The sequence below is a fragment of the Salmo trutta genome, chromosome 4 (genome assembly GCF_901001165.1).
Source record: "Salmo trutta chromosome 4, fSalTru1.1, whole genome shotgun sequence".
In the NCBI taxonomy this organism is placed as follows: domain Eukaryota; kingdom Metazoa; phylum Chordata; class Actinopteri; order Salmoniformes; family Salmonidae; genus Salmo; species Salmo trutta.
In genome coordinates this window covers 66,972,367-66,993,222 of record NC_042960.1, presented here as the reverse complement: position 1 = coordinate 66,993,222, position 20,856 = coordinate 66,972,367, and the positions used below count along the sequence as shown (strand labels likewise).

Genomic DNA, 20,856 nt, shown 5'->3' with positions numbered 1-20,856 from the left:
ATAACTCTGCTTCCCACTATAACTGTACTACTGCTTCCTACTATAACTACTACTGCTTCCTACTATAACTTTGCTTTCTACTATAACTTTGCTTCCTACTATAACTCTGCTTCCTACTATAACTCTACTACTGCTTCCTACTATAACTCTGCTTCCTACTATAACTCTGCTTCCTACTATAACTCTACTATTGATTCCTACAATAACTCTGCTTCCTACAATAACTCTGCTACTGCTTCCTACTATAACTCTACTACTGCTTCCTACTATAACTCTACTATTGATTCCTACAATAACTCTGCTTCCTACAATAACTCTGCTTCCTACTATAACTCTACTACTGCTTCCCACTATAACTCTACTACTGCTTCCTACTATAACTCTGCTTCCTACTATAACTCTGCTTCCTACTATAGCTCTACTAATGCTTCCAACTAAAACTCTACTAATGCTTCCAACTAAAACTCTACTAATGCTTCCAACTAAAACTCTACTAATGCTTCCAACTAAAACTCTACTAATGCTTCCAACTATAACTCTACTACTGCTTCCCGCTATAACTCTACTACTGCTTCCCGCTATAACTCTACTACTGCTTCCCGCTATAACTCTACTACTGCTTCCCGCTATAACTCTACTAATGCTTCCCGCTATAACTCTGCTTCCTACTATAACTCTGCTTCCTACTATAACTCTGCTTCCTACTATAACTCTACTACTGCTTCCTACTATAACTCTACTATTGGTTCCTACAATAACTCTGCTTCGTACTATAACTCTTCTACTGCTTCCTACTATAACTCTGCTTCCTACTATAACTCTACTACTGCTTCCTACTATAACTCTGCTTCCTACTATAACTCTAGTACTGCTTCCTACTATAACTCTGCTTCCTACTATAACTCTACTACTGCTTCCTACTATAACTCTACTACTGCTTCCTACAATAACTCTGCTTCCTACTATAACTCTGCTTCCTGCTATAACTCTACTACTGCTTCCCACTATAACTCTACTTCTGCTTCCTACTATAACTCTGCTTCCTACTATAGCTCTGCTTCCTACTATAACTGCTTCCCACTATAACTCTAGTACTGCTTCCTACTATAACTCTGCTTCCTACTATAACTCTGCTTCCTACTATAACTCTACTACTGCTTCCTACTATAACTCTACTAATGCTTCCCACTATAACTCTACTACTGCTTCCCACTATAACTCTAGTACTGCTTCCTACTATAACTCTGCTTCCTACTATAACTCTGCTTCCTACTATAACTCTACTACTGCTTCCTACTATAACTCTACTAATGCTTCCCACTATAACTCTACTTCTGCTTCCTACTATAACTCTGCTTCCTACTATAACTCTAGTACTGCTTCCTACTATAACTCTGCTTCCAACTATAACTCTACTTCTGCTTCCTACTATAACTCTGCTTCCTACTATAACGCTGCTTCCTACTATAACTGCTTCCCACTATAACTCTTATCAATGTATTTCTCTCCTTCCCTTTTTTTCTTCATTTCTCTAGCTCTCTTCCCTTTCTATTTTCATCTTCCTCTTCCTTACATCATGTGATCCTCTTGTCTCTCTTCCTGTTTTCTCTTGGTCGTCATCATCTTTCCCTGCCCTCTTCTTCTTTCTCTTTCAATCTCTTCTTCCATATCTCTTTCTCTCCCTCCATCGCTTTCTCTCTCCCTCCCTCCATTTCTCCTTCTCTCCATCTCCTTCTCTCGTTCCCTCCTTCTCTCCTTCTCTCTCTCCCTTCCTTACTCCTTCCTTACTCCTCTCTTTTTCTCTCTCCCTCCATCTCTCCTCTCTCCTTCTCTCCCTCCCTCCCTCCCTCCATTTGTCCTTCTCTCCCTCTCTCTCTCACCCTCCCTCCATCTGTCCTTCTCTCCCTCTCTCCATCTCTCCTTTCTCAGCCTACTGTTCCTACGCTCCTCTTGCTGATTCTATGTCTGGTTCCGGGTCACTCTGTCTCTGTGACCTATGAACCCTACTGGGCAGAGCATGGGGAGGGGCCTACGGTCTCTCAGCCGCCAGGTAACCACACACCTCTGGTTCCTCAAGGTTTCCTTCTTCTTGTTCCTTTGCCACTGTGATTCTGCTTGGTCTTTGGGTCTATGATGGGGTGACTGTAAAACTCTTTGGGACAACTGAAATTAAAAAGGACTTTATAACAGCGCCTATACACTGAGTGTACAAAACATTATGAACACCGTCCTAATATTGAGTTGCACCTCTCCTCCCCTTTTACCCTCAGAACAGCCTCAATTAGTCAGGGCATGGACTCTACAAGGTGTCGAAAGCGTTCCACAGGGATGCTGGCCCGTATTGACGCCAATGCTTCTTACCACAGTTGTGTCAAGTTGGCTGGATGTCCTTTGGGTGGTGAACCATTCTTGATACACACGGGAAACTGTGAAGTGTGAAAAACCCAGCAGCGTTGAAGTTCTTGACACAAACCGGTGCACCTGCATCTTTCGTCTTGCCCATTCACCCTCTGAATGGCACACGTACACAATCCATGTCTTAATTGTCTCAAGGCTTAAAAATCCTTCTTTAACCTGTCTCCTCCGCTTCTTCTACACTGATTTGAAGTGGATATAGCAAGTGACATCAATCAAGGGATCATAGCTTTCACCTGAATACTCTATATAATGGGAAGCTTTGTATATGGAGGCATTTCTGTAGTCATTATTCCTGCTTAAAATTATGATCAGGATGGAAGTTATGGGTCAGTTTTATTTTATTTATTTATTTATTCGGCCGACTTTATTTTCCTACCAGGGGGAAACTCATTTGTTCATGAGCTTGAAAAAAAAACAAAGTACAGTAATATTACACACACAAAATACCCCACAGAATAATACACAATGTACATGTGAGTGAATGTCTCTTCTGTCCTCTCTACGGAGTAATGTTATCTGGATCATTTTTATATGGACCTAAGTCAATGTCCATCATTGTAACTGGAATTCAGGGTGAAAAAAGGACAACAGTGGTGTGTAAAACCAATCAGCATCAATCCGGTCATTACAAGAATTCAGGGAGAACATCTCCAGAGCAGAAGCAAAGAAAATGTGTAACAGATGTTTTCTGAGAAGACCCTTTATACAGGTAACTACCAAAACAAAGGAAACCCTTGGGTAAATGAGGGATTAAAATGTATATTGAAAGCAAGTGCTTCCACACAGTTGTGGTTTCTGAGTTTAATTAAGCAATTAACATCCCGTCATGTTAATGTCCCATCATGCTCAGGGTCATGTTAACGTCCCGTCATGCTCAGGGTCATGTTAACGTCCCGTCATGCTCAGGGTCATGTTAACGTCCCGTCATGCTCAGGGTCATGTTAACGTCCCGTCATGCTCAGGGTCATGTTAACGTCCCGTCATGCTCAGGGTCATGCTAACGTCCCGTCATGCTCAGGGTCATGTTAACGTCCCGTCATGCTCAGGGTCATGTTAACGTCCCGTCAGGGTCAGGGTCATGTTAACGTCCCGTCATGCTCAGGGTCATGTTAACGTCCCGTCATGCTCAGGGTCATGTTAACGTCCCGTCATGCTCAGGGTCATGCTAACGTCCCGTCATGCTCAGGGTCATGTTAACATCCCGTCATGTTAACGTCCCATCGTGCTCAGGGTCATGTTAACGTCCCATCATGCTTAGGGTCATGTTAACGTCCCATCATGCTTAGGGTCAGGTCTTCCCTGTGGCTCAATTGGTAGAGCATGGTGTTTGCAACGCCAGGGTTGTGGGTTCGATTCCCACGGGGGGGCCAGTACAAAAAAATGCATGAAATGAAATGTATGCATTCACTACTGTAAGTCGCTCTGGATAAGAGCGTCTGCTAAATGACTAAAATGTAAATGTATACAAATGCCCAGTTGCCCATTATGGCCAGAAGAAGAGATCTCAGTGACTGAAAGAGGAACATAGAGGGTGTATCTCAGTGACTGAAAGAGGGCTCTCAAAGGAATATAGGGGGTGTATCTCAGTGACTGGAAGAGGGCTCTCAAAGGAATATAGAGGGTGTATCTCAGTGACTGAAAGAGGAATATAGAGGGTGTATCTCAGTGACTGAAAGAGGGCTCTCAAAGGAATATAGGGGGTGTGCCTCAGTCACCAGATCTCAACCCAATTGAACACTTATGGTAGATTCTGGAGCGGTGCCGGAGACAGCGTTTTCCACCACCATCAAGAAAACACCAATTGATGTAATATCTCGTGGAAGAATGGTGTTGCATCCCTCCAATAGAGTTCCAGACACGTGTAGAATGTATACCAAGGTGCATTAAAGCTGTTCTGGCAGTTGGTGGTGGCCCAACATCCTATTAAGACACTCTGTTGGTATTTCCTTTATTTTGGAAGTTGCCTATATATTAACCACACAGCACCTAATGTTCTGTAAAACACCAGCCCGAGAGGCTTATAGGAAGTCACAGCATCAGATTCTACAGAATCACACAGTGTCACAGATACATTATCAGTGTGTCCTTGAATTCAGTCTAGTGTCAAACTTTAACCATAACATTCAACTCTGGTACTGACAGTTAAACTGGTTAAACCGGTTAAAAGTAATGACATCAGTACCTAATTACACAACAGATAATTATAGACTAACAAGTGACAACTACATTAAATATGGCTCTTAAACATAAATGTTTATCTCCCGTTTCCCTTTCCCCAAGGGAAGGCATCTCTCTTGCGTCTTTCCGCACTTACAGTTGTTACCAAACCGATAACTAGCCTGCACTTATATTGTTGCACTGCTAAGTCTTAGGCCCAGTTAACTAGTCTTCAACCTGATTTAAGATGTGCATCTACTGTAAGTGTGAAATCAGCGTATGTGCCTAGATGTTAAATGTATGTACCCAGGAGACAGATACCTTACCTTAAGTCCAGGGTCAGCTCCCTCTTGACCTCTTGGTCGGCCAGTCCAAGCATTTTACATTTACATTTTAGTCATTTGGCAGACGCTCTTATCCAGAGCGACTTACAGTAGTGAATGCATACATTTCATACATTTTTTTCTCCGTACTGGTCCCCCGTGGGAATCGAACCCACAACCCTGGCGTTGCAAACACCATGCTCTGAGCCACACAACTGAGCCACACAACATCCAATTTGTAAGTCGCTCTGGATAAGAGCGTCTGCTAAATGACTTAAATGTAAATGTAAACATAAATATGTACTAAAAGCCATGCCCAAACTTGAAAACAAACGGAAAGGCTCGTGGCCACTAAACGAACCAGCAGCCTCACGGCTCTACCAACTGGGACACTGACCGACCATCACCTGATGCGCTTATCAAGCAGGCTCAGCATCTGGTCAAGGTTGCTGCTGCCCCCTGGGGGATAGAATGTGGAAGTGGTAGTTAGCTGTAGTGTGCTGTCTACACTAAACTATTTACAGTGCTGTGAAAAAGTATTAGCCCCCTTTCAAAATTTCTCTACTTTTGCAAATTTTTGATACTGAATGTTATCAGATATTCAACCAAAACTAATATTAGACAAAGGGAACCTGAGTTTACTAAAATAAAATGGATACTTATTTCATAAACAGAGTTAGGTCACACCCTGATCTGTTTCACCTGTCTGTGATTGTCTCCACCCCCCTCCAGGTGTCTTCCCTGTGTAAATCCCAAATGTATTTATACCTGTGTTCTCTGTTTGTCTGTTGCCAGTTCGTCTTGTTTGTTCAAGTTCTACCAGCGTTTTGTCTCAGCTCCTGCTTTTTCCAGTCTCTCTTTTCTCGTCCTCCTGGTTTTGACCGTTGTCCGTCCTGACCCCTTTGCCTGACCCTGAGCCTGCCTGCCGACCTGTACCTTTGCCCCCCTCTAGATTACTGACCTCTGCCTGACCCTGATCCTGTCTGCCGCCCGGTACCATTGCCCCACCTCTGGGTTACTGACCCCTGCCTGCCTTGACCTGTCTATTGCCTGCCCCTGTTGGAATATTAAACTATTGTTTATTCGACGTGGTCTCCATCTGGGTCTTATCATACCTGATAGTACGAACTGGCCATGACTGACCCAGCAGACCAGCTGTGCAATGCCATCTCCTCCCAAGGAGCCTCCATTGGTAGGCACGAGGAATTGGTTCGTGGGCTGATGGAGGGTGTCCAAACGTTGGCTGAGTGCCATGACCGGGCGTTGGACATGGTGCTGGAGAAATTCCGCCGGTCGTCTGGGGGGCAGCCTGCCACTGTGGTAACCCCACCGCCCCTCAGCAGCTCGGTGGTTAGCAGCACCGCCCACCGGCCACTCTACCATCCCGGAAGCCCCGGTTACCTCCTGGGCGCTTTAATGGAGAGCCGAGCACCTGTCGGTCATTTCTAGCTATGTGTGACCTCATTTTTGAGCTTCAGCCCTCCCCCTTCCCCTCAGATCGCTCCAAAATAACTTACCTTATCACTCTGATGTCTGGAAAGGCTCTCACCTGGGCTACCGCCATATGGGAACAGCAGCCGGCCATATGCACGAGCCTGGAGGGGTTCGTGGGAGAGGTGAGGAAGGTCTTTGATGCCCCGTTCTCTGGGAAAGAAGCAGCCCAGAAGCTAATCCAGCTCAGACAGGACGCCCGCACTGTGGCCGACTACGCGGTCGATTTACGTACGTTGGCAGAGGAGAGTGCGTGGAACCCGGAAGCACTGTTCGACATGTTCCTGCACGGCGTCTTGTAAGAGGTTAAGGACGAGCTTGCTGCTCGGGATTTACCCACAGATTTTGACTCGCTCATCGCTTTGACCATCCGCATCGATGGACGGTTGCGGGAACGACGGATGGAGAGGAAATTCGATTTCACTCGCACATCCAGGGATTCCACCTTGCCTCCGAGTCATCCCGGAAGTCCCCGATGGTCCCGTAGCCGAGAGCACCAGAGATTTCCCGACCTTCCACGAGAATCACCGAGGACGGCCGAGGCACTGTTTCCTGAGCCCATGCAACTGGGCATGGGCCAGTTCGTCTTTGTTCGGTTTGTCTTTGTCTACATTGATGACATCCTGGTCTTCTCCCACTTCCCCCCAAGAACATGTGCTCCATGTCCGGCAGGTTCTCCAGTGCCTTCTGAAGAACCAATTGTTCTTTAAGGCGGAAAAGTGTGAGTTCCATCGATCCACCATTCCCTTTCTGGACTACATCATCTCTGCTAGGAGCGTCAAGATGGATCCCGAGAAGGTGAAAGCGATGGTGGATTAGCCTCAGCCTACGTACATGGTGCAGCTGCAACGCTTCCTGGGGTTCGCCAACCTTTATCGCCGTTTTATCCAGGGTTACAGCACCCTGGCCTCTCCCCTGTCTTCCCTCACCTCACCAGGTTCCGTTCACGTGGTCCATGGCCGCGGACCGGGCATTCCCGGGACCTTAAACACTGCTTCACCACGGTATCCGATCCTGGTTCATCCGGACCCTTCCTGTTAGTTTGTGGTGGAGGCCGATGCTTCGGATGTGGGAGTGGGGGCTGTTCTGTCTCAACGTTCTGCCCTGAACCTTGAAGCTGCATCCCTGCGCCGCCTTCTCCCACCATCTCACCCTCAAGGAGAGGAATTGCGATGTGGGGAATTGGGAGCTTCTCGCGGTGAAGATGGCAGTGGATGAATGGAGGCACTGGCTCAAAGGGGCGGAACATCCGTTCATTGTGTGGACCGACCACAAAAACCTGGAGTAGCTCTGCACTGCCAAGCGCCTCAACTCCAGGCAGGCAAGATGGGCCCTGTTGTTTACCCGGTTGAACATTTCCCTCTCCTACCGGCTGGGGTTCAAGAATGCCCTGTCTCGCCGCTATAACCCCACAGCTACCTCCCTGGAGCCCGAGACCATCCGTCCCACCTCGTGCCTGGCAACGGCACTCAGCTGGAGTGTTGGGAAACAGGTCTGGGAGGTGCAGTGGTCACAGCCAAACCCTGGGGGGGGGGGTCCAGATAACCGGATGTTCATGCCTGACTCTGTCCGCTCCGCGGTCTTGGAGTGGGCCCATTCCTCCAGGTTTGCCTACCACCCGGGCTCCCAGTGGTGGCCTACCATGGTTCCGGACGTCGCCGCCTTTTGTCACCGCCTGCAAGGTCTGTGCACAGAACAAGACCCCTCGACAAGCTCCGGCTGGCCTCCCCAACCTTTGCCCATCCCTCATCGCCCCTGGTCTCACATCTCCTTGGACTTTGTCACGGGTTTCCGCCCGTCTGATGGCAACACCGCCATCCTAACCATGGTGGATCGCTTTTCCAAGGCCGCCCACTTCATTCCTCTCCCCAAGTTACCCTCTGCCAAGGTGGCGGCCCAGCTCATGGTGCAGCACATCTTCCGGATCCATGGACTGCCCGTGGGCATGGTCTCCGACCGCGGTCCGCAGTTCTTATTCTGGAAAGGCGTTCTGCACCCTCATTGGGTCATCGGCCAACCTGTACTCCGGGTTCCACCCCCAGTCTAACGGCCAGTTGGAGCGAGTCAACCAGGACCTCGAGACCACCCTGCGCTGCCTGGTCTCCGCCAGCCCCACCAACTGGGGCCAGCAGCTGGTGTGGGTGGAATACGCCCGCAACACCCTTCCCTGCTCTGCCACGGGTCTATCACCGTTTGAGTGGTCATTGGGGTATCATCCCCCGCTCTTCCCTGAGCAGGAAGAGGAGGTTGGCATACCCTTCTGCCAGGATGTTTGTCCACTGCTGTCATCGTACCTGGAAGAGAGCCCGGTCGGCTCTCAAGACCACCTCCAGGTATCGACGACAAGCGGATCGCCATCGGACCCCGGCTCCCCGGTATCGTCTCGGGCAGAAGGTATTTCTATCCACCCGGGATCTGCCCTTTCGGTTGGAATCCCGCAAACTCTTCCCCCGGTTTATCGGCCCATTCCCCATCTCCAAGATCATTAGCCCCTCTGCTTCTGATGCCCCGTACCCTTCGTATTCACCCCACCTTTCATGTGTCCAGGGTCAAACCCATGTCTCACAGCCCTTTGTCTCCCGTTTCCAGGTTACTGACCCCTGCCTGCCTTGACCTGTCTAATGCCTGTCCCTGTTTGAATATTAAACTATTGTTTATTCGACGTGGGCTGCATCTGAGTCTTATCTTCATACCTGATAAGTCATGCAACACCCAATGCCCCTGTGTGAAAAGTAATTGCCACCTTACACTCAATAACTGGTTGTGCCACCTTTTAGCTGTATTGAATCCAACCAAACTCTTCCTGTAGTTGTTGATCAGTCTCTCACATCGCTCTGGAGGAGTTATGGCCCACTCTTCCGTGCAGAACTGCTTTAACTCAGCGACATTTGTGGGTTTTCAAGCATGAACTGCTCGTTTCAAGTCCTGCCACAACATCTCAATTGGGATTAAGTCTGAACTTTTAAATAGGCCATTTCAACACTTTAAATGTGTTGTTTTTCAGCCATTTTCATGTAGACTTGATTGTGTGTTTTGGATCATTGTTTTATTGCATGACCCAGCTGCTCTTCAGCATCAGCTCACAAGACAGCAGTTCTGCATGCAAGAGTGGGCCAAAATTCCTCCAGAGCGACGTAAGAGACTGATTAACAACTACAGGAAGTGTTTGGTTGCAGTCATTGCAGCTAAAGGTGACACAACCAGTTATTGAGTGTAAGGGGGCAATTACTTTTACACACAGGGGAATTTGGTGTTGAATAACTTTGTTAATTAAATAAGTATCCATTTTATTTTTGAAAACTCAGGTTCCCTTTATCTAATATTACGTTTTGGTTGAAGATCTGATAACATTCAGTATCACAAATATACAAAATAGAGAAAATCAGAAAGGAGTCATACTTTTTCACAGGACTGAAAGCTATTCCCTAATACAATCATGTTTATTACATATCAATCCATATCCACAGTAAATCAAATACAGGAAAATAACTAATCAATTATATCTCCTCTCCTCAGATGGACAACATTCTGTATGCAGAGTTCTTGACCTGGAGAAACAGACCTAGTCTGGACAGAAGTTCAGCCTTCCTGGTGCGGATATACAGGGAGGACATCAGCCCCTGCCTCTCCTTCACAAGATCTGAGGTACCAGTACCTGCATGTTTCTCTGTACATACAATACCATAACTATTCTAATACCATAACTATTCTAATACCATAACTATTCTAATACCATAACTATTCTAATACCATAACTATTCTAATACCATAACTATTCTAATACCATAACTATTCTAATACCATAACTATTCTATTACCATAACTATTCTAATACCATAACTATTCTAATACCATAACTATTCTAATACCATAACTATTCTATTACCATAACTATTCTAATACCATAACTATTCTATTACCATAACTATTCTATTACCATAACTATTCTATTGCCATAACTATTCTATACCATACTATTCTAATACCATAACTATTCTATTACCATAAACTATTCTAATACCATAACTATTCTAATACCATAACTATTCTATTACCATAACTATTCTAATACCATAACTATTCTAATACCATAACTATTCTAATACCATAACTATTCTAACTATTCTATTCTATTACCATAACTATTCTATTACCATAACTATTCTATTCTAATACCATAACTATTCTAATACCATAACTATTCTAATACCATAACTATTCTATTACCATAACTATTCTAATACCATAACTATTCTATTACCATAACTATTCTATTCTAATACCATAACTATTCTATTACCATAACTATTCTATTACCATAACTATTCTATTACCATAACTATTCTATTACCATAACTATTCTATTACCATAACTATTCTATTACCATAACTATTCTAATACCATAACTATTCTAATACCATAACTATTCTAATACCATAACTATTCTAATACCATAACTATTCTATTACCATAACTATTCTAATACCATAACTATTCTAATACCATAACTATTCTAACTATTCTATTCTATTACCATAACTATTCTAATACCATAACTATTCTAATACCATAACTATTCTAATACCATAACTATTCTAATACCATAACTATTCTATTACCATAACTATTCTATTACCATAACTATTCTAATACCATAACTATTCTAATACCATAACTATTCTAACTATTCTATTCTATTACCATAACTATTCTAATACCATAACTATTCTAATACCATAACTATTCTAATACCATAACTATTCTAATACCATAACTATTCTAATACCATAACTATTCTAACTATTCTATTCTATTACCATAACTATTCTAATACCATAACTATTCTATTACCATAACTATTCTAATACCATAACTATTCTAACTATTCTATTCTAATACCATAACTATTCTAATACCATAACTATTCTAATACCATAACTATTCTAATACCATAACTATTCTATTACCATAACTATTCTAATACCATAACTATTCTAATACCATAACTATTCTAATACCATAACTATTCTATTACCATAACTATTCTAATACCATAACTATTCTAATACCATAACTATTCTAATACCATAACTATTCTATTACCATAACTATTCTAATACCATAACTATTCTAATACCATAACTATTCTAATACCATAACTATTCTAATACCATAACTATTCTAATACCATAACTATTCTAATACCATAACTATTCTATTCTAATACCATAACTATTCTAATGCCATAACTATTCTAATACCATAACTATTCTAATACCATAACTATTCTAATACCATAACTATTCTAACTATTCTAATACCATAACTATTCTAATACCATAACTATTCTATTACCATAACTATTCTAATGCCATAACTATTCTAATACCATAACTATTCTAATACCATAACTATTCTATTACCATAACTATTCTAACTATTCTAATACCATAACTATTCTATTACCATAACTATTCTAATGCCATAACTATTCTAATGCCATAACTATTCTATTACCATAACTATTCTAATACCATAACTATTCTATTACCATAACTATTCTAATACCATAACTATTCTATTACCATAACTATTCTAATACCATAACTATTCTAATACCATAACTATTCTATTCTAATACCATAACTATTCTAATACCATAACTATTCTATTACCATAACTATTCTAATACCATAACTATTCTAATACCATAACTATTCTAATACCATAACTATTCTAATACCATAACTATTCTAACTATTCTAATACCATAACTATTCTATTACCATAACTATTCTAATACCATAACTATTCTATTACCATAACTATTCTAATACCATAACTATTCTATTACCATAACTATTCTAATACCATAACTATTCTAATACCATAACTATTCTAATACCATAACTATTCTATTACCATAACTATTCTAATACCATAACTATTCTATTACCATAACTATTCTATTACCATAACTATTCTATTACCATAACTATTCTAATACCATAACTATTCTATTACCATAACTATTCTATTACCATAACTATTCTATTCTAATACCATAACTATTCTAATACCATAACTATTCTAATACCATAACTATTCTATTACCATAACTATTCTAATACCATAACTATTCTAATACCATAACTATTCTAACTATTCTATTCTAATACCATAACTATTCTAACTATTCTATTCTAATACCATAACTATTCTAATACCATAACTATTCTATTACCATAACTATTCTAATACCATAACTATTCTAACTATTCTATTCTATTACCATAACTATTCTATTACCATAACTATTCTATTACCATAACTATTCTATTACCATAACTATTCTAATACCATAACTATTCTAACTATTCTATTCTATTACCATAACTATTCTAATACCATAACTATTCTAATACCATAACTATTCTAATACCATAACTATTCTATTACCATAACTATTCTAATACCATAACTATTCTATTACCATAACTATTCTATTACCATAACTATTCTAATACCATAACTATTCTAATACCATAACTATTCTATTACCATAACTATTCTAATACCATAACTATTCTATTACCATAACTATTCTATTACCATAACTATTCTAATACCATAACTATTCTATTACCATAACTATTCTAATACCATAACTATTCTATTACCATAACTATTCTATTACCATAACTATTCTAATACCATAACTATTCTAACTATTCTATTACCATAACTATTCTAATACCATAACTATTCTAATACCATAACTATTCTATTACCATAACTATTCTAATACCATAACTATTCTATTCTAATACCATAACGATTCTAATACCATAACTATTCTATTACCATAACTATTCTAATACCATAACTATTCTAACTATTCTATTCTAATACCATAACTATTCTAATACCATAACTATTCTAATACCATAACTATTCTATTACCATAACTATTCTAATACCATAACTATTCTAATACCATAACTATTCTATTACCATAACTATTCTAATACCATAACTATTCTAATGCCATAACTATTCTATTACCATAACTATTCTAACTATTCTATTCTAATACCATAACTATTCTAATACCATAACTATTCTAATACCATAACTATTCTAATACCATAACTATTCTATTACCATAACTATTCTATTACCATAACTATTCTAATACCATAACTATTCTAATACCATAACTATTCTAATACCATAACTATTCTATTACCATAACTATTCTAATACCATAACTATTCTAATACCATAACTATTCTAATACCATAACTATTCTATTACCATAACTATTCTATTACCATAACTATTCTAATACCATAACTATTCTATTACCATAACTATTCTAATACCATAACTATTCTAATACCATAACTATTCTAATACCATAACTATTCTAATACCATAACTATTCTATTACCATAACTATTCTATTACCATAACTATTCTATTACCATAACTATTCTATTACCATAACTATTCTAATACCATAACTATTCTAATACCATAACTATTCTAATACCATAACTATTCTATTACCATAACTATTCTAATACCATAACTATTCTATTACCATAACTATTCTAATACCATAACTATTCTAACTATTCTATTCTAATACCATAACTATTCTAATACCATAACTATTCTAACTATTCTATTCTAATACCATAACTATTCTAATACCATAACTATTCTAACTATTCTATTCTAATACCATAACTATTCTAATACCATAACTATTCTAATACCATAACTATTCTAACTATTCTATTCTAATACCATAACTATTCTAATACCATAACTATTCTAACTATTCTATTCTAATACCATAACTATTCTAATACCATAACTATTCTATTACCATAACTATTCTAATACCATAACTATTCTAATACCATAACTATTCTAATACCATAACTATTCTAATACCATAACTATTCTATTACCATAACTATTCTATTACCATAACTATTCTATTACCATAACTATTCTATTACCATAACTATTCTAACTATTCTATTCTAATGCCATAACTATTCTAATACCATAACTATTCTAATACATAAACTAGTCTATACCATAACTATTCTATTAACCTATACTAATTCTAACTATTCTATTCTATACCATAACTATTCTATTACCATAACTATTCTATTACCATAACTATTCTAATACCATACTATTCTATTACCAGAACTATATCTATTACCATAACTAGTCTATTACCATAACTATTCGTATTACCATAACTATTCTATTACCATAACTATTCTAATACCATAACTATTCTAATACCATAACTATTCTAATAAATACCCAGTAAACTATTCTAATACCATAACTAGTCTAATACCATAACTATTCTAATAGATACCATAACTATTCTATACCATAACTATTCTTTTTTAACCATACTATTCTAACTTATCTATTACAGAACTATTCTAATACCATAACTTTCTATTACCATAACTATTCTAATACCATAACTATTCTAATACCATAACTATTCTAATACCATAACTATTCTAACTATTCTATTACCATAACTATTCTAATACCATAACTATTCTAATACCATAACTATTCTAATACCATAACTATTCTATTACCATAACTATTCTATTACCATAACTATTCTAATACCATAACTATTCTATTCTAATACCATAACGATTCTAATACCATAACTATTCTATTACCATAACTATTCTAATACCATAACTATTCTAACTATTCTATTCTAATACCATAACTATTCTAATACCATAACTATTCTAATACCATAACTATTCTATTACCATAACTATTCTAATACCATAACTATTCTAATACCATAACTATTCTATTACCATAACTATTCTAATACCATAACTATTCTAACTATTCTATTCTAATACCATAACTATTCTAATACCATAACTATTCTAATACCATAACTATTCTAATACCATAACTATTCTAATACCATAACTATTCTATTACCATAACTATTCTAATACCATAACTATTCTATTACCATACCTATTCTAATACCATAACTATTCTAATACCATAACTATTCTATTACCATAACTATTATAACTATTCTAATACCATAACTATTCTAATACCATAACTATTCTATACCATAACTTTCTAATACCATAACTATTCTAATACCATAACTATTCTAATACATAACTATTCTATTACCAAATAACTATTATACCTATTCAATACCATTAACTATGCTAATACCATAAACTATCTAATACCATAACTATTCAATACCATAACTATTCTAATACCATAACTATTCTAATACCATAACTATTCTATACCATAACTATTCTATTACCATAACTATTCTAATACCATAACTATTCTAATACCATAACTATTCTAATACCATAACTATTCTATTACCATAACTATTCTAATACCATAACTATTCTAATACCATAACTATTCTAATACCATAACTATTCTATTACCATAACTATTCTATTACCATAACTATTCTATTACCATAACTATTCTAATACCATAACTATTCTATTACCATAACTATTCTAATACCATAACTATTCTAATACCATAACTATTCTATTACCATAACTATTCTATTACCATAACTATTCTAATACCATAACTATTCTAATACCATAACTATTCTATTACCATAACTATTCTAATACCATAACTATTCTAATACCATAACTATTCTAACTATTCTATTCTAATACCATAACTATTCTAATACCATAACTATTCTATTACCATAACTATTCTAATACCATAACTATTCTAATACCATAACTATTCTAATACCATAACTATTCTAACTATTCTATTACCATAACTATTCTAATACCATAACTATTCTATTACCATAACTATTCTAATACCATAACTATTCTAATGCCATAACTATTCTATTACCATAACTATTCTAATACCATAACTATTCTAATACCATAACTATTCTAATACCATAACTATTCTAATACCATAACTATTCTATTCTAATACCATAACTATTCTAATACCATAACTATTCTATTACCATAACTATTCTATTACCATAACTATTCTATTACCATAACTATTCTAATACCATAACTATTCTAATACCATAACTATTCTATTACCATAACTATTCTAATACCATAACTATTCTATTACCATAACTATTCTATTCTATTACCATAACTATTCTATTACCATAACTATTCTATTACCATAACTATTCTAACTATTCTATTCTAATACCATAACTATTCTAACTATTCTATTCTAATGCCATAACTATTCTAATACCATAACTATTCTAATACCATAACTATTCTAATACCATAACTATTCTATTACCATAACTATTCTAATACCATAACTATTCTATTACCATAACTATTCTAATACCATAACTATTCTAATACCATAACTATTCTAATACCATAACTATTCTATTACCATAACTATTCTAATACCATAACTATTCTAATACCATAACTATTCTAAACTATTCTATTCTAATACCATAACTATTCTAATACCATAACTATTCTAATACCATAACTATTCTATTACCATAACTATTCTAATACCATAACTATTCTATTACCATAACTATTCTAATACCATAACTATTCTAATACCATAACTATTCTAATACCATAACTATTCTAATACCATAACTATTCTAATACCATAACTATTCTATTACCATAACTATTCTAATACCATAACTATTCTAATACCATAACTATTCTATTACCATAACTATTCTATTACCATAACTATTCTATTACCATAACTATTCTATTACCATAACTATTCTTCCATACTTCTAATACCATAACTATTCTATTACCATAACTATTCTATTACCATAACTATTCTATTACCATAACTATTCTAACTATTCTATTCTATTACCATAACTATTCTAATACCATAACTATTCTAACTATTCTATTCTAATACCATAACTATTCTAACTATTCTATTCTAATACCATAACTATTCTAATACCATAACTATTCTAATACCATAACTATTCTAACTATTCTATTCTAATACCATAACTATTCTAACTATTCTATTCTAATACCATAACTATTCTATTACCATAACTATTCTAATACCATAACTATTCTAATACCATAACTATTCTAATGCCATAACTATTCTAATACCATAACTATTCTATTACCATAACTATTCTATTACCATAACTATTCTATTACCATAACTATTCTAATACCATAACTATTCTAACTATTCTATTCTAATACCATAACTATTCTATTACCATAACTATTCTATTACCATAACTATTCTAATACCATAACTATTCTAACTATTCTATTCTAATACCATAACTATTCTATTACCATAACTATTCTATTACCATAACTATTCTAATACCATAACTATTCTAATACCATAACTATTCTATTACCATAACTATTCTAATACCATAACTATTCTATTACCATAACTATTCTAATACCATAACTATTCTATTACCATAACTATTCTATTACCATAACTATTCTATTCTAATACCATAACTATTCTAATACCATAACTATTCTAATACACAACTATTCTATTACCATAACTATTATAACTATTCTAATACCATAACTATTCTAATACCATAACTATTCTAATACCATAACTATTCTAATACCATAACTATTCTAATACCATAACTATTCTAATACCATAACTATTCTATTACCATAACTATTCTAACTATTCTATTACCATAACTATTCTAATGACATAACTATTCTATTACCATAACTATTCTATTACCATAACTATTCTATTACCATAACTATTCTAATGCCATAACTATTCTAATACCATAACTATTCTAACTATTCTATTACCATAACTATTCTATTACCATAACTATTCTAATACCATAACTATTCTAATACCATAACTATTCTAATACCATAACTATTCTAATACCATAACTATTCTAATACCATAACTATTCTAATACCATAACTATTCTATTACCATAACTATTCTAATACCATAACTATTCTAATACCATAACTATTCTAATACCATAACTATTCTATTACCATAACTATTCTAACTATTCTAATGCCATAACTATTCTAATACCATAACTATTCTAACTATTCTAATACCATAACTATTCTATTACCATAACTATTCTAATACCATAACTATTCTATTACCATAACTATTCTATTACCATAACTATTCTAATACCATAACTATTCTATTACCATAACTATTCTATTACCATAACTATTCTAATACCATAACTATTCTATTACCATAACTATTCTATTACCATAACTATTCTAATACCATACTATTCTATACCATACTATTCTATTACCATAACTATTCTATTCCATAACTATTCTAATACCATACCGATTCTATACCATACTTCTAATACCATAACTATTCTATTACATCCATAACTATTCTATTACCATAACTATTCTAATACCATAACTATTCTATTACCATACTATTCTAATACCATACTATTCTATACCATAACTATTCTAATTACCATAACTATTCTAATTACCATAACTATTCTAATACCATAACTATTCTAATACCATACTATTCTAATACCATAACTATTCTATTACCATAACTATTCTAATACCATATAACTATTCTATTACCATAACTATTCTAAGACCATAACTATTCTACTATACCTATAAACTATTCTATTACCATAAACTATCTAATACCATAACTATTCTATACCATAACTACTATCATAACTATTCTAATACCATAACTATTCTATACCATAACTATTCTAATACCATAACTATTCTATTACCATAACTATTCTAATACCATAACTATTCTAATACCATAACTATTCTATTACCATAACTATTCTAATACCATAACTATTCTAATACCATAACTATTCTATTACCATAACTATTCTAATACCATAACTATTCTATTACCATAACTATTCTAATACCATAACTATTCTATTACCATAACTATTCTAATACCATAACTATTCTAATACCATAACTATTCTAATACCATAACTATTCTATTACCATAACTATTCTAATACCATAACTATTCTAATACCATAACTATTCTATTACCATAACTATTCTAATACCATAACTATTCTAATACCATAACTATTCTAACTATTCTATTCTAATACCATAACTATTCTAATACCATAACTATTCTATTACCATAACTATTCTATTACCATAACTATTCTATTCTAATACCATAACTATTCTATTACCATAACTATTCTATTACCATAACTATTCTAATACCATAACTATTCTAATACCATAACTATTCTATTCTAATACCATAACTATTCTAATACCATAACTATTCTAATACCATAACTATTCTAATACCATAACTATTCTATTACCATAACTATTCTATTACCATAACTATTCTAATACCATAACTATTCTAATACCATAACTATTCTAATACCATAACTATTCTAATGCCATAACTATTCTATTACCATAACTATTCTATTACCATAACTATTCTAATACCATAACTATTCTATTCTAATACCATAACTATTCTAATACCATAACTATTCTATTACCATAACTATTCTAATACCATAACTATTCTATTACCATAACTATTCTATTACCATAACTATTCTAACTATTCTATTCTAATACCATAACTATTCTAATACCATAACTATTCTAATACCATAACTATTCTAATACCATAACTATTCTAATACCATAACTATTCTATTACCATAACTATTCTAATACCATAACTATTCTAATACCATAACTATTCTAATACCATAACTATTCTAATACCATAACTATTCTAATACCATAACTATTCTAATACCATAACTATTCTAATACCATAACTATTCTATTCTAATACCATAACTATTCTAATACCATAACTATTCTAACTATTCTATTACCATAACTATTCTATTACCATAACTATTCTATTACCATAACTATTCTAATACCATAACTATTCTATTACCATAACTATTCTAATACCATAACTATTCTATTACCATAACTATTCTATTACCATAACTATTCTAATACCATAACTATTCTAATACCATAACTATTCTATTACCATAACTATTCTATTACCATAACTATTCTATTACCATAACTATTCTATTACCATAACTATTCTATTACCATAACTATTCTATTACCATAACTATTCTAATACCATAACTATTCTAATACCATAACTATTCTAATACCATAACTATTCTAACTATTCTATTACCATAACTATTCTAATACCATAACTATTCTATTACCATAACTATTCTAATACCATAACTATTCTATTACCATAACTATTCTATTACCATAACTATTCTAACTATTCTATTACCATAACTAT

General features: G+C 35.1%; 1 protein-coding gene across 5 annotated transcripts in view; it reads left to right on the top strand.

Annotated features, from left to right (window-relative positions):
- Positions 1-20,856, top strand: part of rab3il1 (RAB3A interacting protein (rabin3)-like 1) — a 42,514-nt gene that overhangs the window by 13,185 nt on the left and 8,473 nt on the right. For all 5 annotated transcript variants that reach the window (XR_003878016.1, XM_029751878.1, XM_029751876.1 and 2 more), the window contains one exon: positions 9,906-10,034. Coding sequence is in view for 4 of the 5 variants with exons in the window: in XM_029751878.1 (XP_029607738.1) it covers positions 9,906-10,034 (129 nt within the window). In the remaining variant the exon portion in view is untranslated. The remainder of the gene's footprint in view (positions 1-9,905; positions 10,035-20,856) is intronic.